The sequence below is a fragment of the Chanos chanos genome, chromosome 6 (genome assembly GCF_902362185.1).
Source record: "Chanos chanos chromosome 6, fChaCha1.1, whole genome shotgun sequence".
NCBI lineage: Eukaryota > Metazoa > Chordata > Actinopteri > Gonorynchiformes > Chanidae > Chanos > Chanos chanos.
In genome coordinates, this window is record NC_044500.1 from 32,448,020 (window position 1) to 32,474,125 (window position 26,106).

At 39.3% G+C, this 26,106-nt stretch overlaps 2 protein-coding genes across 2 annotated transcripts in view; both read right to left on the reverse strand.

The window, feature by feature from the left end:
- The window catches only part of rnf123 (ring finger protein 123), an 89,928-nt gene extending 74,902 nt beyond the window's left edge, over positions 1 to 15,026 (reverse strand). Inside the window, exons 1-21 of the mRNA XM_030776738.1 lie at positions 15,008 to 15,026; positions 13,754 to 13,862; positions 13,410 to 13,497; positions 11,970 to 12,054; positions 10,875 to 10,964; positions 10,687 to 10,741; positions 10,436 to 10,521; positions 10,120 to 10,206; positions 9,851 to 9,918; positions 9,513 to 9,638; positions 9,256 to 9,370; positions 8,985 to 9,089; positions 8,425 to 8,550; positions 8,142 to 8,234; positions 7,739 to 7,812; positions 6,728 to 6,845; positions 5,881 to 5,980; positions 5,656 to 5,717; positions 5,342 to 5,413; positions 4,494 to 4,614; positions 4,102 to 4,203 (exon numbers count right to left, since the gene is read on the reverse strand). Of these exons, the coding sequence (XP_030632598.1) occupies positions 4,102 to 4,203; positions 4,494 to 4,614; positions 5,342 to 5,413; positions 5,656 to 5,717; positions 5,881 to 5,980; positions 6,728 to 6,845; positions 7,739 to 7,812; positions 8,142 to 8,234; positions 8,425 to 8,550; positions 8,985 to 9,089; positions 9,256 to 9,370; positions 9,513 to 9,638; positions 9,851 to 9,918; positions 10,120 to 10,206; positions 10,436 to 10,521; positions 10,687 to 10,741; positions 10,875 to 10,964; positions 11,970 to 12,054; positions 13,410 to 13,497; positions 13,754 to 13,835 (1,855 nt within the window). The 5' untranslated portion in view covers positions 13,836 to 13,862; positions 15,008 to 15,026. The remainder of the gene's footprint in view (positions 1 to 4,101; positions 4,204 to 4,493; positions 4,615 to 5,341; positions 5,414 to 5,655; positions 5,718 to 5,880; positions 5,981 to 6,727; positions 6,846 to 7,738; positions 7,813 to 8,141; positions 8,235 to 8,424; positions 8,551 to 8,984; positions 9,090 to 9,255; positions 9,371 to 9,512; positions 9,639 to 9,850; positions 9,919 to 10,119; positions 10,207 to 10,435; positions 10,522 to 10,686; positions 10,742 to 10,874; positions 10,965 to 11,969; positions 12,055 to 13,409; positions 13,498 to 13,753; positions 13,863 to 15,007) is intronic.
- Positions 15,027 to 15,595: 569 nt separating this feature from the next.
- Positions 15,596 to 17,925, reverse strand: terf2ip (telomeric repeat binding factor 2, interacting protein). Its single transcript, XM_030778274.1, has 3 exons — positions 17,001 to 17,925; positions 16,397 to 16,533; positions 15,596 to 16,232 (listed from the first exon to the last, which is right to left on the reverse strand). The coding sequence occupies exons 1-3, from the start codon at positions 17,923 to 17,925 to the stop codon at positions 15,642 to 15,644; spliced, it is 1,653 nt and encodes a 550-aa protein (XP_030634134.1). The 3' UTR covers positions 15,596 to 15,641.
- Positions 17,926 to 26,106: the final 8,181 nt, after the last annotated feature.

A 26,106-nucleotide genomic window follows, 5' to 3' on the forward strand; every position in this document is an offset into this window, starting at 1 on the left:
CTTCTAGGCCTTAGAAATGAGCTGCAGAAGAAATATGGGCTAATTAATGGCCGGTGCAGTAACACAGACCCACTTTTTAAAAAACGCCCAGAGCCTCTGATTATCATTCCTTTCATCTGGAGGGTGAATTTGCCATAAAGACCACAGACACATAGACTATAAGAGTGAGCACAAGTGTACACAAGAGGAGCACAAGAGTGCGCCTGAGTGTAGCTATTGCTGACAAAGAAACAATGCACTTGAGGGCTGATTTTAGATATACATATTAAAGATGAACGGATTTGGATGAATACGTTTCACACATTTGCATAGATAAGATGCCTAATTGAAAACATCCTTAGAGAGAATGCCGAAAAAGCCAGACTGACTGACGTGAAAATGAGCAGAAAGTGAGAACGACCGCGCCGAATAAATCACGAGGGCGTGAAAGCTCTCTCTGAAATCCGCTCGCAGGCACAGTCGCGTCTCAAAGTATGGCAAGCTCAGAGGGACATGAATTACGCGCAAGATCCGGCAAACTTGTGATAACCAATACACAAACAATGTCCCGGACCCCTTGAGACTCTCTAAAAATATCTTGCGACTGATAGGCTAAAGGGTAACACTTTAGGTTAAACTCCTTATGCAGTGTCAAAGTTTTCTTTATGCTGTGGGGCGACCTGTGTCTTAAATAACTCATCTAAACATTTATGATTGCATAAAAAAGGGCGTAACTTGCCACCCCTGGGAGCAATCAAACAGAGCAGGAGAGAGAAAAGGTGGTGGGGAATATTGTTTCATTAATCTGATTCTTGGCGATGTAGCGCCGCCATTACACCTAGGCAAGTGACCTCTAAGTGGCTATAAATCGTGTTTACTCAAGTGATCACGTCTGGCTGTAAATCTGTATCTCCATAAACATCAAAAGGCCCCATCGATAAATCTGGGGAATGTTATGGTAGTCTTGTTCTCTCTCCCGGAACTGGGAACAAAGAGGACACTAGTCACGCACAGACGGCCGTCGATAAATCCAGCTTGCTCTGACACTCCAAAAATCAGCCAACTGTCTGGTCTTCTGTCCCAGCATACTCAAGTTAGATGGTCTGAGCTTACCTACAGCAAACAGGCTTAGGGACCGTGTCTGCAAACAGAGCAGTGATTTATACAGACCTCAGTGTGCCAAACGTTCCATCAAAAGTTATCTATGGAGGAAAACGAGTAGCATGTTTAAAAACAAAAACAAAACAAAAAGGAACAGGCTTCTTTAAATCATGTCATCTTCTGTATCAGGTGCAATCTCATTTCAGAAGGCCCGATGTGCTTCCAGGTAAATTCCTAGATACACTAAAAAAGACGAGAAAACACGGCAGTAAATACTTTTCACATCACCTCACGGACAGCTCACGACACACACACACACACACACACACACACACACACACACACACACACACATACACACACACATACACACACACACATACACACACACACGCAAACACACAAACAAGCACAAAGCTAATGGCACAGAAAAGCCACACAGAGTGTGGTGACTGAGACATAAGCTGCAGATCCAATAGATCAGAGTCTATGACACGCAGCTGCTGCAGGAGCACAGAGATAATGATCCAGTATTGAATGATGCCAGAGGAAGATGATGTGGATGATGATGTCACGTTTAAGGCCTGAATAATACACTTTAAGTCAGATAGAAATCAATAAGATCAAACTCGCCGGTTGTCTGAGGACTAAGAAAAGGATAAATATATTGATTAGACAAGGAGAAAATGTGGAACAAGACTTAAACTTTGCAATGACTGAGGGCTCAAACTAGCCAAGAGATGAGCCTCTCATTCAGCATGCTTCCTTTAAAATCAGTTTTAATCAGTTTTATGTCACACTGTCTTTTACATTTTTACTACATGTGCTATATTATGTTTTATAATACTCAATACGCAATAATATGCAATAACCCTCTAATTATATCTTTTGGTCCAAGTAAGACCAGTTGTTTGCCCTGATTATATCCATCTGAAGACACCCTTCTGTAATAAATGCAATTTGATTTTGCTTAGCAACAGCATTATGCCATAAACAAAAACCAACTGAAGAGATAAATGTCTGCTATGAACACTGCATTGTTCATGTTGTGTGACTTCCTATAGTAAATACGTTGGCTCCTCACAACACCACCCCCCCCCCCCAACCCGTCCTCTGACTTCTTGACTTTCTGTACATCCTGACAAGAATGAATAGATTTTGCAGCACAGACGACAGCAATCAAAAAATGACAGCAAGGTTAAGAAAATGTTGCAAAGGGAAGTTAAAAAAAAAAGTTAAAAAAAAAAAAACCCCTGAACAAATACTGTCAACACATTATGAGAGTGACAAGGCAACAGAAAGTTCACACTTCACATTTTCAGCCTTCGCTAGAGACTCTTGTCACCTTCAACACAACACAAACAATACAAATATTCAATCTTCTCTCCCGCTCTGCTCCACTGCACAATGGAAACAATCTAAGCCATCTAAAAGACCTCAATCAGCATGAGCAAATCAGTCTTGTGAAGAACATGCTTTCAGAGGGCTCAGTGGGAAAACAAAGGAGAAATGAGAGCAGCCATTAAGCAGTGTTTAATCAAACTAGGCTACAGAGGAGCAACCACAGAGAACAACATGATGAGTTTTCAGAAAGAAAGAAAGACACAAAGAAAAAAAGACACAATGAAAGAAGGCTGTGGGTGTGAGTATGGATGTGTGTGTATGTGCGTGTGCGTGTGTGTGTATGTGCGTGTGTGCGTGTGTGCGTGTGTGTGTGTGAGGGGGAGAGACAGAGAGATTAAACCTAAGTTGTGGCAGAGAAGGTGAATTCAAAATCAGGTCTGACCCTAAGTAAAAACCTGCATGCATCCAAAATAAACACTAAAAATCTGCACGTGCACACACACACACACACACACACGAAGATGGTTACAACACATGTCCATATACATTCATGTGTGTATCTCTCTTTGGCCTGTTTTTAGGGGCACACATAACAATCCAGCACACCCACATGAAACAGCTTCTTTTACTGTTTAGCTTCTTTTAATTACAGCGAGCATGAAAGAAAGATAGCTAATAAGTCAGCCAACAAGACACCACTGAGCTGATTGAGAAAACCGGTCTGAATCCTCAAAGAGTAAGGAAAATGAATGACACCGTCAGACAAAAGCCATTTGAAAAACACACATCATCCAGCAGGTAGCAGGTTATTGTCCCCCTCCGTCACTCCTCTTGACTTTATATTCAAGGCCCATTACTGTTCTCCTGGATTTTTTTTTTCTTTTTTATTGTTGTTTTTTGTCTTTTCTAGGGAACAGGACTACCTTGGGGGAAATCGAAACCCATCTGCATCCGAGCCATAGTGAATGGTGCCAACATCTATCTTATTTCTGCCAATTCAGAGATTTTTATGAAGCTGTGAATCACAGTATAGTCACTGCCTGTGTTCCAGGCCAAATACCACACAGATGCCTACTGAAGTTTCATCTAGATAGGGAAAACCATATGCCTTACTTTAAGCTAATGCAAGAGGCTGTCTACTCCATCATGTTTCATGGGTGGGTTGCAGGGATATTAACAATGAAAACTACGACAAAGAAATAAACACTGAGAAGGAAAATACAAGCAAAGGATAAATTAGTCACGAACTTCAGCATTCATTCTTTTCCTAAATATGTTTAAGCTAAATAAGACAGAAGTGCACAAATTAAATGGGTTGCATGCATCCACAGAACACACAGAACATCTACTACATACAGATTGTAATAATTTTAGCAAACATTTATCAAAATGCTATATGTTGGACCAATCCACTTAACAAATGTTTCATTCATTTTCAAAGTGAACAGGAAGGACATTCATTCCAAAAACAATAAACCTCTGAGAGGATGCAGCTTCGTATTCAACGTAAAACCAAGCCTCGTACGCCCTCTAGTGGTGCTCCAACTAACAAGAATCCTAAACTGAATCTATATGCACTACCTATGAATCTCTTCGGTTACCTCGAAAGACAACTTTTTCTTAATCCTTATCTATAGCGGAAAAGCAGAGGAGGAAAAACAAAAACCTTCTCCAAACCTTTGAGTGTTTTCCTCAAATGAGACAGCAGTCCTCCCAAACGCTGCAGGTCAAAGTAGTCCACCTTTCCATTGTAGAAGAGCTGCGGGGGAACATAGGCCTCTGCACAGGGGACAGGAGGGGGGTGGGGGGGGGGGGGGGGTGGAAGAGAAAGGAAGTAAAGTAAAGTCACTTTTCAGTACAGTGCCTTCACAGTTCATTTATTTCAACTCAGCAGACACAGAAATGCTGTGAACAAAAGCCCTGTGTGTCCATTGACTGAGTTAACTTTTAATTTTCTTTTATTACCATTTAATGCTTTCTTTTATTCAAGTGCCTTTTTGTTGAGAGCGACTGGCAGAGTCAGGACTGCACATTGGATGTGTGTGTGTGTGTGTGTGTGCGGGCTCTACCTTCACTGCTGACATAGTCTGGGCTCTTCCTCTTTCCCTCGTCCCAGTAGCTCCTGACAGCCGTGATGAGGCGGTGCATAAAACACACCATGTACTCTGGTGGACACAGGACTGTGGGATTCTGCAAAGCAAGACAAATTTGGAAACACAAACTCAGCACAGCAAAAGTTATGCCCAATACATATTTGAAATGAAATATGAAAAGTTGTGATTAAAAAATGGCACCTGGTTTCTCTTTTCAGTTATTATTCACAGGGTGGGGTTATATGGTCAGATGACTGACAGTTTTTATCAGGACACATATTTGAATGTTTTAAACTTTAACATTAAATAACTATAAACACACGGACTATAATTAATGTTATTACAGAGTTATACGATGCTATTGTCACAAAACAGCCATACATGGAGCAGATATGATTCGCTTTTATAGTTTTGTTGTAGGTGTGTTTGACTACCACAGTTTCCAGAGAATGATACATCACATTATTATGCTCAGGAAATCCATCACAATCTCTAAATTATATTTACACAATCACAGGACCTACACAAAGTCTGGCTAACACCAACACAACGTAACCTGTGATAGAATTTTTTTTCAACTTGAAGAACTGAATGCCCAATTCCTGAGCAAAAATTAGGTCGATAGGAGAACTATAATGACAGTAACGGTAAATTTTTGTCTTGTTCTTCAATTCTAGTTCTTTGTTGTATGAGGATATATTTCAGTTTTGGGTCTTTTGTTTGTTTGTTTTGGGGAGGGCGGGGTCTTGAGCAAGACTGAAAACAAGCAAGGCATAAATATTCAGTACTACTGATCCTGCGATGTCTACTGTTCCTGCTCTTACCCCTCGATTGCTAGCATTCTCTTGGAGAAACTTGCGAAATTTGTTCAGGAAAATGTATCTTGAAGCCTCCCCCTATAAAGAGAAGGAGAAGTTTGCACCAGATAAACAGCAATTCATAAAAACTGAATACCACGACTCAAATCACCTGAGACAACAGCTTTACTGTAGGTTTTACATCAAGCATCAAGGTTAAGAAAATAACTTCTGGCTAGTCTTGCCTGAGACAGAGCAGTGTGACCGTTTAATGCAAAGTGTAGTTGTGACATCCGATGGCACTGAGGTGTCACAAAGACAAAGTCACAGGGTCAACATACCGTCCCTTTGTCCTTGTTGTTCAACATCAGCCTCAAGATCTGAACCTGTAGTTCTTCCACCACTAAAGAAAACATACAAATACGCACGCACGCACGCACGCACGCACGCGCGCACACACACACACACACACACACACACGTATTGGGCGCGGCTAAGTTAGTGTGCTTGAAGCATCACAGGCTAAGCTGGGGTTTGAAATTTAAATGGAATGGGGGCATACTTACCCTCAATCCTCTTTTTAAGCCTCTGACAGCCACGCTCGTATGCTCGACGCCTTAGTCTTTCCTCAGCAGTCTCATCCTTTATGTCCCTCTCGTCTTTTCCCTGTAACACAGGGTCAAAAGGACAGCGCTCAGCCTCTGCTGAAACCATGAGCTTCAGAGAGCAGCCCAGACGCAGCCATCCATCTGAGGAATTGGGCACAAATGCTAAATACAATGAATCTAATTACTTGTTTTGTTTTTTTCCCCCCTGATTATTTACTAAAGGCAAATGCAGTCATTTGTGCATTATGGTAATGCAAGATATCAATACCAGAATGTACCAAAAGGGTCAAAATGACATTAGCTGTTATGAATGCTTACATGGTGCTTCAGTCACTTTGAGATACTGCTTCTATAAAGGTCAAAAAGCTTATAAATCACTTGTAAGATTAAATGAGCTTTAAATGTGAAGAGAGAACACACAGTTCCCAAGGCAAGGTTCAGAATAGATGTAGCCAAAATATCAAATAGCATCAACACTATACAAAGAAGTGACCCAGAATGCTAGGTTGGACATGAGAGCCATCACCCTACTCTGAGCCTCCTTATCCACTGAAAACAAAAATGTTTCCAGCAATTTGTTGCGCACACTGCCACGCCTTTGCAATTCCTGCAAAAGCTGCCGTTCCCGTAACTGTTTTCCTCCGCTGCTTAATGTTCGTTTAGCTTATCTTTATGACCACAGGTTACAGGATACACAGTAGACTGTGGTAAACAGCCTTTTCCTAAAGCCAAAAAGAGCAGGGGCTCGGGCCGCATCCATTACTCCATTAGTTTCACAGACGCAAACAGTGTGGCATTCCCCCACCTCTTTATCAAAACGCGTTGGCCACCAAGTGGTGGGGATGAGCTCTTCCAATCCGGCCTCCTTCACTCTCAGAGGGGTTTTAATGTAGAAGAAGACCACGGACCGCAGAACGTCAAATGTAACATCGTTAAGAAACACAGGCGAACGTACACAATTACAAAAAAAAAAACCCCACAGAAACAAGTACCGGGAAACAACAGAACTGCAGAACTAGTAGTGTACATGGAATGACACAGCAAAAACTTCAGAGGAAAGCTGGGGCCATGATTTTGGCTATGGCTAAATTACGTAAGAAGGAGCTTACTGTTACACACAGATAAGAAGCCTTGTAAATTTACAATAAATTTATGTTTTACTGGTGCACAGAAGTACAGAAGTCTAATCAAATCAATGCACTCATCTACATTCAGAGGAGATTTAGCTACACACCAGTGCAACAGAATGGAGACCTACTAAGTTTAGGTGTGAAACCTACCCGAGGCCTTTGAACTTTGAATTCCAATTGAAGTGAGGAAATAGAATTTGATTTGAAACAGAACTGAAATTAAAGTTGAATTACAAAGTGACTAAAACAAATTCCATGAAATTCAGTGGAATTCTACCCTGTGGAAGACACAGTAAGGCTATTTTGAATCTTTAAGTGGAAAATGAAATAAATGCTTTTCAAATATAACTGGTGGTGAAAAAAAAAACTAGGCTGTATCTGCTTTCACTTGTATCAGAGGAACATGTCCTGAAGTGATCCCTTTGGCTCTTAACCGACTGAATTCAACAAGTAGTATTTAATGACATACTATTCATTGTTATATTTTCAAACTTCCATTGAGTGGTGTTTCCTGCTATTCCAAATGAATTCCAATTTTACAACTTCTGCAGTGTAGTTAATTACAACACAAAACACAAATGAACCCCTAACTCAAATTCAACTACGACCTGATCTCAACCCTGTTACTGTGAACTATCAGTGACAGCTGGCAGTGGCAGGTTTATGTAATATGAGAAAAAGGATATAAGACATTGCTGAGAAGGTACTTCCGGGACTTTTCATGATGTAGGATGGCAGTGGTCAGGCGTAGGTAATGAATCTGTATATCAAAAAAGGGAAAAAATCTTAAGACCTGTTAAATACTGGTTCACATATTCATGTTCAATTTTACAATCACAGATTGAATGGTAAAATGAAAACATATGGGACTTCAACTAATTATCCTTTTCACTCCCTGGACGTGGTGCTTATGTAAGATCCAGCTGGCTGCCTTACAGTATTTGTAACTTGTAACAGAGCGGGAAATGCAGCATAGCTATTTAAAAACTGCAAGGGATAAAGCTATTATACAGAATGAATAGAGCCAGTTCATCCTTTCAACCATCAACTTTACTTTATGAACTTCAGAGGAAGGATTGCCCATTTTACCTGGAAGCCTAGGTCAGGGATGATAGGGGAGAATCGGTAGGCCCTCAGCAAAGACATCATAAGCTGCTTCAGGCATTCATTCACCTCGTAGTCCTAAGAAGAAGAAAGAAAGAAAGAAATGTCTGTTAGTCATAACACATGGTTAAACTTGCAGCTTTCATTAAAAGAAAAACAAATCCTGTTCATTTATCGGCAGTACACTGCCAACATTTGAATGTTCCATGGTAAAAATCACCTGTTGTAATTTTGTAATTTTCCCTAAGGGACAAGGCAAATTTCTCACCTCCATTAGAAGCCAGAAGAGGTCCAGGAGCTGCTGAATGAGAGGATGTTCATCGACCGAACCACCGCCTTCCAATATACTCAGTAAGAAATTCATTAGGACGTCCTCCACCAGGTAGACTTTACACTGCAAAAACAAACAGTCTTCACTACAGACATGTAAAATCTCAACAGCACAACTCTCAAATTATCCACAAAAAGCAATGAACCAATTAACCATCATACACACACACACATATACAACATATATATATATATATATATATATACACACATACAGACATACAGACACACACCACATATATATATGGATTAAAAAAAAAAAAAAACAGGATATACTCAAACTAGGAGTTTCAAACTGTGTTCTCTTGGTTTGCCCAAAAGAAATACATAAAGAATAACTGCTGTACTGTGGTTGTACTCTGAAAAACGTCGGGTGGAGATGAAAAACATACTTGCAAAACCAATGCTTTAATATTCTTTGCATTTTATGTGAAAGTGACAGTTCAGTACATAAAATAACATAAGCTTCTGTCCTACTACTTTAGAGTGTATACACACCATGAGCGGAGCAAAGTAGTTGAAAATATGAGCAAGTGTGACCAGGACTGTGGGCTCTCCTTGAAGTTGCCATGCTGAGCTATCCCTCTCTACTACCTTCTCCTCCTAACAGAAAGAAAACATGAGGCAGGTTATAGAACATAAAAAAAGAGAAGAACATCCCAAGGCAGATTATGTCTCCTGTGTTAGCCAATGGAAACTCTTCAAGAGAAAGACACAGTGGTCCAATCAGATTTCCTTATCCAATATGAAAGACCTGAATGTTCTGTACCTGTGTGTCTATGGTAGTAGAAAGCACTGTCTTTATGTAGCCCAGGAGTCTGTGTGCTTTAATGAGGTCAGCAGTTGGTGGGTTCTGAAGGGGAAGGTAGCCCTCCACAGGGTACGTGAATGACAGAGTCGGTTAAGAAACATCCAAAACAACATCAGGGTTTTAGGTGGATATCAAAGGGGTTAGTACATAAATATTAAGAGCCTCCTAGGATGAGCCTTCATGTAATGTGTGATTTAAACTTAATCCAAGGATATCTGAGAGGCCGGCTGCCAAAGTTGAATGCTACAGACTCTTTGAACGACAGACTGATGGCAGGAAAGTAAGCTATGCCTGGGCCCATCTTTATGTCACTGAAAGCTACACCAAGGGACTGTCCATTCCTGAGAGAGAGAAGCAGAGAGAGACAATAAATAACATAAGATAAAATACAACTCTGTTCACGTATAATGAAAATACATATTGATAAAAATGGCCCCAACCACAATGTTTCTATGTATGTACCATGAACAAAAAAAAAACAAACCACGCAGTGGAATGAGAAGTGAAGCATCCAAATCAGGTCATGTATCCAAATCAGGTCATGACAACTTACAGACAAAATGTTATTGTTCCCTCATCCAGGTCTATCAAACAGCTCACTATATCCCCAGCAGCCCAGGACTGTAACAACATGACAAAATACAATATGAGTTACAATACACTTTTTAGTCCAACATAGGAGAGCACTTGCTCTACACAAAAACCCAGTGGCCCCTATTGTACAGCTCTTAAATGGATCCTATTGACAGAAACTGTCGATCAGCCAGTGTAAGACAGCATCACTAGGTTTCTATCTGACTCAGTGAACCACTGGCCTCTCACCTTGCCATAGTTGGTGGTGGTGACATTCCACTTACGAACTCTGTTCCCATCGTAGGCATATGAATCTGGTGTATCGCCCACTCCTTCCTTAAAAAAGATGCAAAAAAAAAAAATGCAGTAAAGAAAAACAACAACAAAAACAAAAACCACTGTTAACATTTCTGATACCATGACATTTTAAGTCTTTTCCCCCCATGATTGCATTTCACAGACGTGAAACATATTTATAAATCACATAAGGTCAAAAGAAATTACAAACACTGTACAACAGACAGTTCCGGCAGTGGGCCAGCTGATCACACAGGTTCACACACACCTCCTGATTGAATCGGCAGTTGAGCGTACACCATCCTATCTGCATCAGTCCTTGTGAAGAGATGAGGACCTCATACACCCATTTCCCTAAAAAGTGTGTGGGGGGGGGGGGGGTGACGACACACATTGTCACTTAAATATATTTATTAGTAAAAAAGCAAGTCATAAAGCACACAGAACTGCATAACAATATCATATAACTGACATTTCTTATTCATATATAATGACATAAATTAGAGAGCTGTTGCTTACCTTTGAAAACACATGTAGTTGCTCTGATGGAGCTGAAATTGCTGTGCCCTATTACCTTGATTTTTTTTTTTTTTTTAAATGAAAATAGAGGGAAAAGTTTATTATTTGGGACAGCAATGATTTGTGATCAAATGGGACTTTGGACAGATTTAAGATGAGTTTAAATTAAAAATAAGGTTTTCTCTTACTCCGAGGAGATCATCATCTACAAATAGGAGGCCTTCAAATCCACTTGTGTGGTCTAAAACAACAGTAGCAGGTCCAAGGCGTCCATCAATGGCCGGATCTGCAGTGAGAGAGAGAGAGAATCAACATACACTTAACAAACACTACCAAAAATAAACTTAGGGACTGATACATTTACCACATGTCTAGACATCTAAGTCACTGAACATATGAGAATGCTGGGAAAACCACTGGGCTTCACAATTAAAAATATGGAAGCAAAATTCTCCACTGGTGATGTGTTGCATTCCAGTATTGAATTACATATAAAAAAAAATTCTCCACAGGGAACAGAAATGCTGAAGTACTCTAGTCATTTTTCTAACTGTTTTTCAAAATATAACAACCATATTTATCACAAAATACCATTTATAACACTGAAAATCCCACAGAAGTCTAATTAAGAGCTTTTATCATCAATACGGAAAAACCAGCCAGTAAGCAGACAGTAACAAACAGTCTAGAACCAATTTGTATTGTAATATACACAAGCCCTGTGGCCTGAAGAAAACATAAACCAGATAAATCAAATGCCTGTAAACAGAGAGAGACAGCCATGAAAGTGGAGAGTCTGCAGAATTTCTCAACTACAATCAATGACGATGGACGATAACACCGCCTAAAATAACTCATTTTGACTAGTCTGTGGTATATGATTTACAAACAATAGGTTTCCACAGTTACAAGTATACCTCTCATTACTTGTACTATCTGTACATCAGGATGCTAATGCCACCACAATATTCCACCTCAGTGTAGCCACAGGGTTTCACCATACTGAATAATTTGAAAACTGCAGAATATCACGTTACCATCCTTCTGGCTACACTTCAACGTTTCAGTTTGTACTTATCTAATAAACATAAGGCATATGCCAAGTTCAAACTAATATAATGTTTAGTTTCAAGATGATAAAAGTTAATGTGTGGGATTTATGTACACACACAGAGTGTGTAAGCATTAATACCCAGCCTAGAGCTGGTTGTGAAATTGAACACATGGCTATACGAAGTAAAACTGGCACTATCACAACAGCCTGTGCAGTGTGGCATGTCAGGCTGACCTCTACTATCGTCAGCAGGCTCGTCCTCAGACAACAGCCTCTCCAGGTGGGCCCCAAGGTCCTGGAAGCTCAGAGTTTTTCTACAGAAGAAAAAAAAAAGATTAAAGATGTTCACCCGATCCCCGAACAACAAGCCAAGTTGGATCATACTTCAAAACATCATCCGGGAAAGATACGAGGATAGAGTTAACAACACAGAGCACATCACGCTGGCATGTTATTATATGTTTTGACATCCTTCACACAAATAATTTACTGAAAGTGTAAAGTATGATGCTTCAGGCACAGTTATACACAGATAGCACACACAAACTTTTTGAACCAGTTAGTGAGAGGGAATTTAACAAACGTTCCCTGTTTGACCAACTGTCTGATTTCCTGACACGTCAGGTAAAATCCAGTGCCAAGTAAAGCGAATGAAGCAACAGTCAACTGATTTCACAGTCAGTCACAGTTGTTCCCATCTCCTCCTGCATTAACTTTTGAGAGTAAGCTTGTCTTGCACTTCCATCACTCTCTATCTATAGAGCACCACCGGTAACCTGAGCCTGGCTATGGACTGGTGAGTGCTGCCAGCGCCTCAGTTCAACTACAGCAGTCTGATACCAGACACCAGCAACCTACATTCACTGTGTTAACCCCTACAGAGTGTGATCCACTCTAAAACCAGTGCAATGTTTCTATTAATTACTGGATAAATGTCCACGACTAATAACTCAAGGACATATCAGTGGTATTGTTATCAGCCACTATATTCATCTGATCATCAGTTCATCATCAAACAAAGATTTCATTCAAATGGTGAGTGGTACGAGAAAATGCTTAAAGTGTCAATCAGACTTTGAAGGTCTTCATAATCTTAATCAGACCTTCACTGTTTCTACATGGAGCCAAATAAACAATATTCAAAAAAAAAAAGCCACAATTACAGCCTACCCTGCTACTACTGTATTGAGGAGATATTTAACAAAAGTGCTATATAACATATTTTTTCTAATACATATTTTGCAATTATCAGATATTACAAGTTATGAAAACTTCCTCAGGTCAAAAAGGTTTTTTTGCCACATTAAAATAAATGTACACATACGTAAGTAACAGGGAAAGGAACAGTTTCACAACTGTAAAAAAGGAGTTGCTGTTCTGTCCACAGTTGTGGGCAGAAACTTTGGAATAAACCTCAGCCATTTGATTTTATGTGCTTCAGTCTGCTCAAAGTTGCAGGGCATTCATTATGGGTTTTCTCCCTGCTCTTGTTTGATTTACGATATCACAGCATGCGCTCCTTATTTCAAACTTTGCACCATGTTGCCAAAGTAATTTGACAGGCCATTCTGGGTTGAGCATGACCAAAATTAAACGTCACAGGTTTTGAATAATAACAATGAACTTTTGCCCTGACAGAAAAAATTCTTATTTTTTTTCAAGGTCGTACCTGTAGGCTGCTGATGCAGGTCCCTGCTTGCTGGAAGAGGGGAATACATGGTGCAAGTAGTCACTTAACAGTTTCTCATTGACAATACCTGAAAGGAGCAGAGGATCAAATGAGGTATGAGGAGGCAAAAACAACAATTCAAAATACAGACTTGATATCACTGTAATAACCATCCCAAGTATTCATCAAACGGGCCACATGCCATCAAATGCAATGTGCTGTGAGGTTATTATAATAGTTCCTAAGAGAACGGTTCATTCCTAAGACTAAAACACACGTTTTGCAGGCCCAAGTGTCCAAGTATGTGAAGTCATCCGTCCTGAGAGATATCTCAAGATTCTCACCGGTAGCTTTGGGCTTGTCTGTGTCAGAAGCCAGGCGATAGTTCCGGCGGGACAGGGCAGTGCCGCCCCCCTTTGAACTCATTCTGTTGCTGAGGTGCAGGTCACAGTTCTGCAAAACAAACGAACACAATACATTTACTGAATTCTTCGTGAAGAGCTCTTGCAGACCTGATATTTGCATGGAAAGGCTGTAATGGCTGTAAGAGGTGTTTGTGAAACCATATATGAATATTCACCTCTCCAGGCAACTAAATCTAGGTTCAGTGAGCAAATACCGCTGAATAATTTTCACAACCTTAGGTTCAACTGGTTAAACCAAAAGTTATTACAGAAAGAATACTCTACCCAAATATCTTTATCTTTGATTTTACTTTTATTACTTTGCCTGAACAAGGTAAATTTGTTTTTACAGAGATAAACAATTCAAGATTTAGTCTTGAACTAAATTAGCCAACAGATTAAGTGAAATTTAGACAATATAAATAAACCTGTAAATTAAGTTTCACATTCCCTTTGTTTCTGAGCAGTCCCTAGAGGCTTAATGACAACTGTGATGATGTGGAAACGCTACTGCCATGCGTATGAAATACACAAATGATAATGCTGAGAGACATGTTGACACTTAAATGTTTACGAGTAAGGCACACCGCAAAAACAGTGCAATCATAATAATCCAAACATGGTGACAAATACGCTGTATTTCGATAACAGACTGATAACCTTACACCATCTTTCTTCAATCACACGCTTACAACATATCGATACAGTCCAGCTCAACCTTACCTTGCACCGTTTGTGTATTTGTTACTATTGACAGCATGCTGTTACAACCTCGTCGTACGAAACTGATCACTGACAACAACAACAACACATGCAGTCACATGTCTCAGAAGTAAAATGCATTGTGGTATCTGTTTTCAGACTATGTGCCAGCAAAAAAACAACACTAAACTGATAAGAGCGGAAATATTGCTGGCTACAAAGCAAGCTATCGAGCTATAGTAGCTAGCTAACACTTTTAGTGCAGCTTTTGGAAATATTTATATAAGCAGTTCGATTACCGGAAGAGTAAATCTCAGTAAAAGCTAAGCCTGTATACAGAATCGTAGTTTCAATGATATTGCATACTGTCTGTTACTGAAATGATTTTACTAGCTCTCCATGCTCAGTCCATGACAGTGACAGCCATTGAGGCTATGCAATTGCTTAGCCTATACAGTTGGAGGTAGCCTCAAAGCCGTTTAGCAAGCTTACCGTTTCCTTTGCAACGGTTTGCAGTCTTTTGTAAATTGACGAGCTGTGTTCGATTTAATCATGAAAAACGAGAGGACACCCAGGTCAGCGAAGATTGCCAACTAGGGATCTCCCTCTAATACTGCCAGTAGTAGCTACCTCTTCTTCATGAGCGATGCCAGTTCACGGGGCTTCGGGTGGACCAAAATAGGTCTGAACGTGGAGGAACGCGAATATTTAAATTCAGACGCATTGGAATGCATTGGTCAAAAGCTCACCGTTATTCTGCGTGTTTTGAAAAAACTCAGAGTAAATGGACAAAATATAGAGCACAGTGTGATGCGAGAACACCGCTTGGCACAATAAAAAATGTTCAATTTTATTACTTTTAATTTACATTAAAAAGCAACGAACGTTTTACCATGTTTTTTTCCGCATGTTTGCAATTTATTCATATACAGACTGCACTGACACAATGGCAGAGACGTATTTCAGTGGCAGCTTATTTTAAAACACGTGAATTTAGAAACAAGTAAAAAACATTGAAGAAATAACATATTTACACCAGTTTCACTAAGGTATCCAGGTATCCATGCAGGGAAACTGCTTTTTACATTTAATTTCATTTCCATTCTGCTAAAAATAACATAAAGTATCAATTAGCTTGCAGGAAAGCAATCCGCTTGGTGACTCTCTCCTCCCCATATTTCTCAAGAAGGAGAGGCTCAGAGCGATCAGCTGAAAGAAGGATTTGATCATCCTGCCGAGTCCAGAGCGGCCCATCAGTCACACGGTCACATCCCTCCAGGAGGTAACCAAGCGCAAGAGAAACATCCCCACTGGTTTTCAGTAGGGCTTTCGTTACCTCAACCAAACTCTTCTTAGTTTCCCTCATTAAATTCAGAATGTGCTGCTCTGCCTTTACCAAGTCCTGTGACTGAGGATCGGTCTGTTGAGACTGGCTGAAGTCCTCCTCTTGTGTTTCAGATTCAAAGAGGAACATGTGAGCATTGGACACTGCTGAGACAGCAGTGTTACCAGGCACTGGGGCATCTTCTTCGGCTCCCTTGTCGTGACCGTCACACTGGAGCTGTGGACCATTGTGTTGTATGTTGCTACAATGAGGCTCTGAATTGCCTTCACCTTCCTGTACTTCCAGTTCATGTGCAGCAGCCTCAACTATTTCAGAGGGATCGAGAATTGGTGTGTTGCTGAAAGTCTGGTCTTGGTGACAGTCATCATCCTCCTTGACAAAACAAACAAACAGTCAATAGTCAGTGGATTTTAGTTAGTAGGCAGGGCATGCTATCTGTGAAAAAGTTATGAAGCTATAGCATGAAAAAGGATTTTTTTTAGATCAGTAACCAAATACAAAGGTAAAACTGTAAATATTTAATATATTGAGTTTACCTCTTGGGAATAGTCTTGGGAATCCTCAAATTCTCTGGCAGCTCTCTCAAGAATGCCAAGTTTCCTTTTTACTGGAGTAGATGTTTTGCCATGCTGTACCTCAGTTGGACTGGGAGAAACTACTTGCCCACTGGATCCTACATTAAAAAAAAAATAATAATAAAATGAGTGTGCAGAAATAGGTCTTATGACAAAAACGGAAATGATCACATTGTAGACAGGTAAGTGAAAAGACACACACAGAGTGAGAGATATAAATAACATACAAAACACAAGTAAATTCTAAAGTTTATCTATCTGTTTATTCATCTATCCTGACAGTTACAATTCATGACAAATGTCAACACTTAATGTGAAAGCTATAGTGTTTAATTATAGTGTTTAAATGCAAATGACAATGCAAAAACTGTTGGAAAAAACAGGAACAAAACAAAAGAAATGACCTACTTTATATAATATTGTTTGCAAGAGTTTATTTAATTCCCAGAATACTGTGGAGCGATATAGCTAATGATAAAAAAAAGGAAGAATGGTTGGCTACCCTGACTGAGGACCTAAATAAAATAGTTGACTACACTGACTGAAAACCTGAATAAAACATTACCAGTCGGCGTGTCCTCTGCAGTCACATCACTTTCTAATCTGGCTCTTTTGGAGGATGTTTCTGCCTGTTCAGTATCTGGTTGGAGCTGGGGTTGAGTTTCCTCAGACGGTGCATCATGGTCTTGTCTCTCAGCACAAGGCTCTTGCTGAGTAACTTCACTGGAGTTCTGTTGCAGATCTCCACTTTCAGACAGACACTGAACATCTCCATTATTTGCAGTTATTTGTGTAAGGTCTGAGTCAGAAGACTGATTTGTCGCCTCTTTCCCTGGCAAGATCTGTGCAGTGTCAGACTCTGGTGGAGGTTGTGAGATTTCTTCCACTGACGATGGACTGTTTTTCAATGGGAGAACTTTTCGTTTTTGCCTTGAATCATTTTTTTTTTCTGGAGTTTTCGCTGGCACTTTCTGCTGAAGGTGCTTTAGGTATCTGTCCTTCATAGACTGCCAACTATGATTGGTGATCTTCTGTCGCTCCATCTGTTGCCACACCCGATTGCCCCTTGCCTCATGCTTGTGTTTGACCATGAAGCTCAGAATTGCTGCATCATCTTCCTCCGAATAACCCAAGCGCCCGCTGGTCCTGCTCTTATTCTGCCTTGCTCTTGTCTGTACAGACTGCACATTGTTGAATCTGTACTTTTCCATGTCTAACTGCTGCTTCTTCATCACACAGTCATGGATGTACTGAGTGGAAATGTAAAAGTGTCCAGCACTTTCCATGCCACCTCTCACATCTCCTGGATCTGCCAGTAGGATAGCACTGGGCTCCTGAGTCCGACATAACACACCGCCACCATTTGTTATCAGCGGCTGGAGCTGAACTTTGGTAGGCCCTGGTCGTACATAAAAGCGGATTGGTTCACCTTTGGTGTTTAAGAACAGAACTGGAGATGTGGTTGAAGATTCACCTTTCATCTTTGGCATTGTTGGCATAATCTGAAAAAATCACAAAACATTCAAACAGATCCGATCATTTACAGTCATTTATAAAATACTGCCTTAGTAATACCTTAGTAACTTACTAATGCCTTAGTAGAACCAATTGCTACATTACTGATAATGTCTGACAATGAAATACACAAACTTATAAGAGCTTCAAATTCAGTTTTAAGCAGACACACATGTTGCAATAACTCTGAGGCGTGTTACCCTTCTTTGTTATGTTGAGATCCCAACACTGAGTAATATGCAAGTCCAAAAAGTCATGAATGAAGAGCCTTCGTAAATACACTGGACATTGCAGCTCACCTCTAAGGAAATGCCGGTAAGATAGTAAGAGGACCCACCTTGACAGCCCCTGATTCGACAATTGGGACAACATGAGCTACCCTAGCCATAGGTAAAGTAAGACTACACTGGCATGTGTTATTACATTATAACAATTAGTTTAAACTCGAAGTGCGAATACTGTTTGAAAGTGAACATTTCTATGAATGCTGAACAGTAAAAAAAAGAATCGAGAAAAAATTATTTTGTCCCAGAGCTTTGAGATAGCTCGTACTGAAGGAACTACTGAATACCAAAATCAGCATTCATCGCTAATTAATTTATGTACTTCAAGTTATGCTGTCACAGCTTCACCATCGCATGTATGTCATATAACGTACTCATACATTTCAGAATTAACTTTAGAGTATTTGAATGCTCACTGATGTCCACAGTATGCATTTGCTATGCATACGTTCTTTCTCAATTACATGCTCATTCAAAAAGAAAATCAAAGCGTAATGTTCCGCGTTAATGCTCTAATATCTATGTTGCTAACCTGGCTAAGCTAATTCGTTTTACAGATGTAGCGTAAGTAACATTTCTTTCTAAAAAACAAAACAAAAAGAGGGTCAGCCCTCCAGTACACGAAATATCAGCATAGAGCTCAGAATAACAACCATCGTGGACAGTACAGTATTTAATTAAATATGACATTCGTGCAGATGTCAATGGTTACCTGCAGCCTTGTTTGTTATTGAAGCCAACTTCACGCGGGAAAGAAACGTAACATCCGGGTCTGAACTCAAAAGGAGCCTCCGCTTCTTGCGTCTCGTGCTCGCTTGTTTGCACTGATCTCAATAACCAGACAAAGTTTTAAAACGGTCTATTTTGAGTGAATAGCACTATGCTGTAACTATCCAGGTTAAATGTATATCACTGCATATTACATGCGATGAGTTTGTCAGCGGGGGTAAGCAAGGAAAATCAGATGTGTGGTGTGAAAGAGAACATTAGTTGCAGTAATATTACACCGCTCTTGTCCTTACAGCAGCGGCTGGGTTAGGTATCAAAAATATCAAGTTAACTATACGATGTTTATCTATCTCTTAAAAATGGACAGTATGTATTAATACTACTCGAGATTTTGTCACGTTTCAAAATGCAGTTGCGAATGAATTAGTTGGCTAGGGCAATATCTGTAATTAGATGTCACAGGGGCTTTATTCATTAAATAAATGAAGTCTTATTTTCAGAGCGCTGCTGTCTATGTAGACTACGTTTCTTCTGTTTTACATCTACTTCGACCCTCATGTCTCACAATCTGGACGCTAGATGGAGTCCAAAACCAAGGCACAGTTCTATGCCCTATGTAGCGCTTCATGTAATTCCACATTCGCACAAACTTTGACTTTCTAACAAGTGTTTGTGTCGAATGATTGCACAATACCGTTTATGAACGGAGCTCACTTTTTGGACACCATGTTGCAGAAACCCGAATTCCTTTTAACACAAATTGTACTGGCAGTGTATTTGTGTGTGTGTGTGTGTGTGTGTGTGTGTGTGTGTGTGTGAGGGAAAGAGAGAGAGAATATGATTTATTCTCTCTTTGTGTCTCACTCACTCTGTGTGTGTGTGTGTGTGTGTGTGTGTGTGTGTCTTTCAAATTCACAATCAGGGAAAGACTGTAATTAAACAAGTTGGTTAAGTTCAAAGCATCTGCATAGTTTACTTGGTGATAAATTATACATTAATGATAAATTAATGTAAATTTATGTATGTAGGCTCATGTTTTAATGGAATGTTATCCTGGTTTTCTAGAATGTTTAGAACATATAAAACTGTTACACATCTTTGCTTGTACATGAGATACACAAACCACAATAAAACTGCCAGGATTGATGAGACCTGAGAGAAACTGTTGTAGATACTTCAGTACTGAATGAACAGGATGAAATTTACTGCCTAGTGAGTCATTGATGGTGAGTGTTATAAACTTTAAAGGCCTGGATTTAACAACCCTTGTAATTATTTGAACGTAACTGAAATGCAATGTTCTCTCTGTGTCCCATTACTGATGACTATCTTTATTTCAATACCCTGTAACATGTGGCTTTCTTGTAAATCAATCACAGCTAAGAGGTGCAACTAAAAAGTAATAGTGAAGAAGAAAATCACAACCATAATCTCCTCTGTGCCTCAGACCTCAGACTAACATAAGCACAGCACATGTGAGTGTTTAGTGTCGTACATAATGTGAATAGGTTTTAGACAAGAAGAGGTCTATTCAAAAAAGAATATTTAAAATAATAATTTGGAGATAGCCATTTCTTTGGACAAAGGCTTTGGAGAGCATTTTTTAAACAATGGTGTGCAATGAAAATAGGCACTGAAAAGAAGTGCTCCTACGAGTTTTAGGGACCTCTAAAGAGTTTAGATTCTATTTAGATAGATTCACGAGACTGCAATTATATACTGTGGAAAACCTAATAATTATTAACTACATTGAATCTGTCTCATGAAATCCAGACCATTTAGTCTAATGCAAGTTTAATGATATTTAAAACTTAGAAATGAGAACCCTCTAGACACTCCTATCGTCCAAGAATCAAGAATTCAACCTAATATGGACAGCAGTAATTACTTACATTTTTGAGTGGCTGTCACACCTGGCAGGAAGAAATCAAATTAGTTACTCATAAAACATTGCTGCTGAAAAAAAAGTAAAACATTACCTTGTGTCTAAATTGCTTCAGTATGTCCCATCTTAGAATGAACTCAATACAGAAACTACAACGCTCAACACAATTATATCCTTACTGCTTAGGACTGGTGATGATTTGGTAAAGCCAGTGTAACGAAAACCCGGATAGAAGGGTAGGAAGTGTATCAGTGTAAATTTATCTGTTTAACTGTGTGGTTAGTCTGGTGGTCAACTCCATAATGAAGCAAAACAGGAAAAGAAGTATTATATTTGTTCAGTAACCAGACCATTCTACTAAGTCTGCTCTTTGACTTCTCTTCCTTTCATTGCAAATCCAGGACCAGAATCCATATTGTCATTTTCAATCAGCCCTTGGAAGCGCTTTCTACATGGAAGGTGCTTGTTTAATGGAACTTGCAAGGTTTAAAATTATGTACTTCCCTAAGCTCTCCTATTGGCTCTACTGCTGGGTGTATCATCTAATACTTGTCATGTGAGATTTGTGCTTGTCAAAATTTTACACATACCAGTAACTATAAACTTACAGAATGCAATTGAAAAAGTAAGTGACCCTTTATGATGTTTGCATCTTTCTGCGCTGGATTTGGACACATCTTCTAAAGAGTTGTGATCAGGTTTGAAAATGAACATCCATCAAGAGCACATGTGAGAATGTGATTATGCTGTATAATTCTGTATACGATACCTGTCACGGCAGAATGAGGAATAGAGAGTTGGACCGTAGCTCTAACCACATGATGGGAGCTTTACTGGTGTAGACAGTGCAATAAACAATACACATGCCCTGAGTGCCTTGGCAAGGGGCAACTGGTGAAGTTCTGGCCTGGTGAGGAGCAGTGTCTTTTGGTTGGTTGTCAGCAATGCAAAGCAGGTGTTGTTACCTTTGGCATGCTCATATCAGGAATCGAACCAGGGTCTCATGTGTGGCAGGCAAGTTTTCTTCACCTGGTCCACACAGCTTACAGTGGTCAACCTTGGACATGGCCCACCAAGATTCGTACTCATGAGTTCTTTCTGGATTCTCCACCTACCTCTCCCCAGACTCCTTCTTTTAGCAGGTTGGTAGGCGCTGGCTCATCACATGGTTACAGCAGTTGTACTCAGTGCTCTTACCAAGCAGTTGCTGTTCTGGACAGAGATGCTTAAATGACACTGCTCAGCCAAGATCCAGCTGAGCACTGAGCCTCCCCAAGGTACAACCCTGACATAAAATAAGTGCTGCTTGGAAGGCTGTACTAGGATGAAAGTTTCACCTGGCCCAAAGCAGCTTAAACTGAAACTCACTTCTCTTAACCAATCAGATCTCTATGAAACTTGGTTAATATGGTATACATAATGAATTTATTTGGGCAAAGACCAAGTTCCAAGACCTGTTCCAAGCTTCATGGGCAATCCTTTATCACTGACCTCACACAGCAATGTCTTTAGCTCTGTGACTTGTGTCAGCCAGTACTCTCCACTACCAAACATCACACCCATAGCCAAGCCACCCATCTGGCCTTGTGATCATGTGTGGATTCCATACTCTGAAGCATTTAAGCTGCCGTTGGAGACAAAGACAGTCTGTGCAGTGGCATGTTACTGTTGGCTAAACCTTCCCTGGACCTGCATCCTTTTGGCATCATCTGAGCAAATGAGAAGGACACAGGGACATTGCTGTTGGCTTGCCCTGTACAATCCCAGTCACTTCAGAAAGATACAGTGTGAAACCAGAGAGAAGCATTTAAGCTTAAAGGTACAGTATGAGAAGTAGACAAAAAGTCAAAAGTTTATCTTTATGGAATGAGCTGTTCAGTAAACCAGGTCAAACTCATTACTCTTGCACATCTGAGAGCAGTTCTTCCTAAATGGATGTAGTAGTTAGCAGAGTTTAGAATTCCCATTCAAGTAACCACAGCAACTTTATTATTTAAAAAAAACATTTTCTCCTTATTATATCATTTTCTTTTAATAACACACCAAAATCACTCAACATTATCATACATCTTCCTCTGCCCAAAAGCTCCCAGTAATTATGGTGATGTAATGGGTGGGGAATGTAATATATGAAATAGCTGAAATATTTGCAGGGGCTATGTAAACACAAAGAGTTATTCTTAGACATTATGAATTGCCTCAAATAGAAAAGAGCGATCAAGGGCAGCAGGATTTGGAGTCTGTGTAGTCTCATCAACTGCCAGTGGCTAATGTCCAAGAGCTGTGAAATCAGCACAAATTCCTGCATCTTTATCCTAGAGTAGTAAAAATGCTGGTCCAACACAGAATGAGAGTGGCAGTAAAGCTTAGGAGGAATGGAGATTTGGGCCAGTGTCTGTGTCCAATCCCTCAAGTATGACCTCGATAAATGTCCTAAAACCCAGATTTTCACTTGCATTAATGAAGTTGAGCATGAAATTTGAATTTCCAATAAATCGTTTCAATGCTCTTTTGTATTGCTGGCTGTCATCTAAATGAAACATTTAAGCAGGATTTTTTTTTTTCTAAAACCTTTAGCAAATGTACCACAAAGATAGCAGAATATAATGAAGTACAATGAAGTTTTTTACTTGCATACATTCTCTAATTTGTTAAAATCATGTTGCCATTAAAATATATACATTGTTTTATTTTGGCTAATAGTGATGTAAAAATGCTACTTTCAAAATTTTACACCCCTCTCCCAAAAGTCCCAAAGGTCTTTAGGTCACAGCACAGGCAGAGAGAGGAAACTACAGCTGATAAGAATCTTCTCAGGAACTCGCACACCCATCTTACTTAAGACTTAAGGCAATATCTTAAACATGAGAAATCTGTCAGGCCCATTATAAAAACAGAAAATTAATTAATAAGAAAAAAACAGCACAATTTGTACAAAATGCCCAAACCTCAGTATGAGGCAGCCCACTGTACTTTTTCCACTAAGCTAGTTTTTCTCTGCCTCTACAGTCATGCACTGTAACTACTGACAATAAAATGCAGACCGAAAAGAAACTCTGAGTTTGTGAAGACCCAGTACATAAAATGGATGTACTAGCTATACTAGGTGTGGCCAATATATAAAAGACTTCAATTCAGCACTGCCGTTTTAAAAATCAGAGACACTCTTACATAGTCCAGACAACCATCTCTCAACATGTTTTATTTCCACAGTTTTATTTCAGAAAAGTGGAGAGTGAGAGAGAGAGGCTTTGAGGTCTATCTGATGTGGATAGAAAAGGCCCACGCTGGGATTACACAGCAAAAAAAAACTGAATGGTTCTCAGTTGTTCATATCCCATCAGGAATATGAACTTATTGTGGGTTATATTTTTCATAACTCTATGGGTATATGGTTTATTGTGGGCTATATTCTTTATAATTGTATGGGTATATGTTTTTCTCATTAACAAATCTTACATTCAATACCTCTGGGTTCTGAAATTGTTTTCAGTAAATAGAAGTCGTTTCCACGTAAGTGAATGCATCAGTGGTGATGTAATTGTTTGTTTAACCGTGTAGGTGTTTGTTTTCATCTCTAAATAAAAAAGCAGTTGTCTAAATAAAAAAAGACATTCTGCCCCTTTGGTGTGTGGATGAATTTGATACGTCATGGCTGGTGAACATGACTGAAGATTCAGAGAACTTTTCAGAGTCTCTAAGTCTTGGGTGTGTCTGCAGACTATTAGCAGTTTGTGAACTAGGCGTATAGACCTTTAGAACATCTGGAAGTTTAGAGTATGAACTTGCGCAGGCAAGGAGGAACAAACAAGATCAAAGGGGCCATTCTTCAGTTTATCCTATTAAAAATTAGAATTCAGGAAGTGACTAGGAGGGACCTAGTCCTCTGGGTTATCTGGCTAGAAACTAAGATGATGTCATAGGACTAACAAGCTGCAGCATGCACTCAGTGAGGTAATGAACAGACCAAGCATCACGTTTTCACCTTTTCCTGACTGCACAATGGGAGGAGGCATAACTTCATTGCACTTGGTTGGATAAAAATAATACAACTAATCTGTATTTGTTACATATCACAGTTGAGATAAGCTTTCTGTGAGAGCATATCAGAAAATACTTTTGCTGTAACTTTTGTAATAACTGTGTACAGTTGCACAGAACTGGATTATTAGGACTAGAACTGGAGTTGCAAAAAAAATCGAACATTTCAAGCAGCTTGCACTTCTTGTGCCAACAAAAAAAGTAAATCAATTAAATCACTGTTCATCATGTGGGAAAGTATGATAGGTCAAGCTCTTTATTAGGGCGAGAAAAATACATTTGTAATGGAAACATGTACATGAATTTATAAAATACTGGAAGAGTAAATCCATACATAGTCGAAATGGATTTTTACAATATTAGGTACAAAAAATCGTCTTCTTCAGCAAAGTAGAAGTTGTCAAAATGTCAAAATGAAAGCCTAGAATGTACATTCAAATGCCGTTTTAAAACAAACAACACATACATTAATTGGTTCTAAGCCTTACAAAATGAACAAGGCATTTGGATACAAAACAATCAAACAAACAAGAATTACAGTTGAGATAAGCTTTTTGTGAGAGCAAAAGCATGTCACTGATAAAGTCTGCACAAATAAACTCGTTAAAAATGCTACTCCCCACAGACAATATGTGTCATGAGTCTATGAGTTCATCAGTCTGTGAGTATGAGTCTAAAACACTCAGAGAAAAAGACAAAAGGGTTGGTAAAGTCTGAACTATTCAGACACTTACTAGGAACTGTGGGTAGTTCTAACGGAAGACAGCCATACAAGTGGCAAAATCACTAATAGGCCTACGCTCAGTGTCAAATAATCTAGTTGATGAACTACAAACAAATCCTTCTACCAAATTATTCACATAATCTGTAGTATACAATATGCTGTAAATGTAGCTAAAAAAGTAATCAATAACATAAATATGATTTTTTTTTTTAATGTTACCAATAACGTTAAAGTATTCACTGATTCACTGGTTCCAGTTCCGTTGCAAATTTAACTAGTACAATGTATTGTCTGAAAGTAAAAGAAAAACAAAAAAGAATTTTTGCACCTCACTCATAATTGACTATATGATATTTAAAATACTTAGATAAGTATTATTCCAGGACCAAGTAATAAGAACACATTTAAAAATCACACGCTTTCTTCCATTCTTAACTAAAACATCTGTGTAAATATTGAAAACAATACTGAAAAAATATGAGAATATGATATT

Bases quoted from the DNA above. Each gene is read 5' to 3' on its own strand.
- terf2ip (XM_030778274.1), bottom strand. From the start codon at position 17,925: ATGCCAAAGATGAAAGGTGAATCTTCAACCACATCTCCAGTTCTGTTC. The intron at 16,534-17,000 runs GTAATGTTTTAT...TTTTTAATGTAG, and splicing joins TGCAGAGGACACGCCGACTG to GATCCAGTGGGCAAGTAGTT. The intron at 16,233-16,396 runs GTAAACTCAATA...TGTTTTGTCAAG, and splicing joins CCCAAGACTATTCCCAAGAG to GAGGATGATGACTGTCACCA.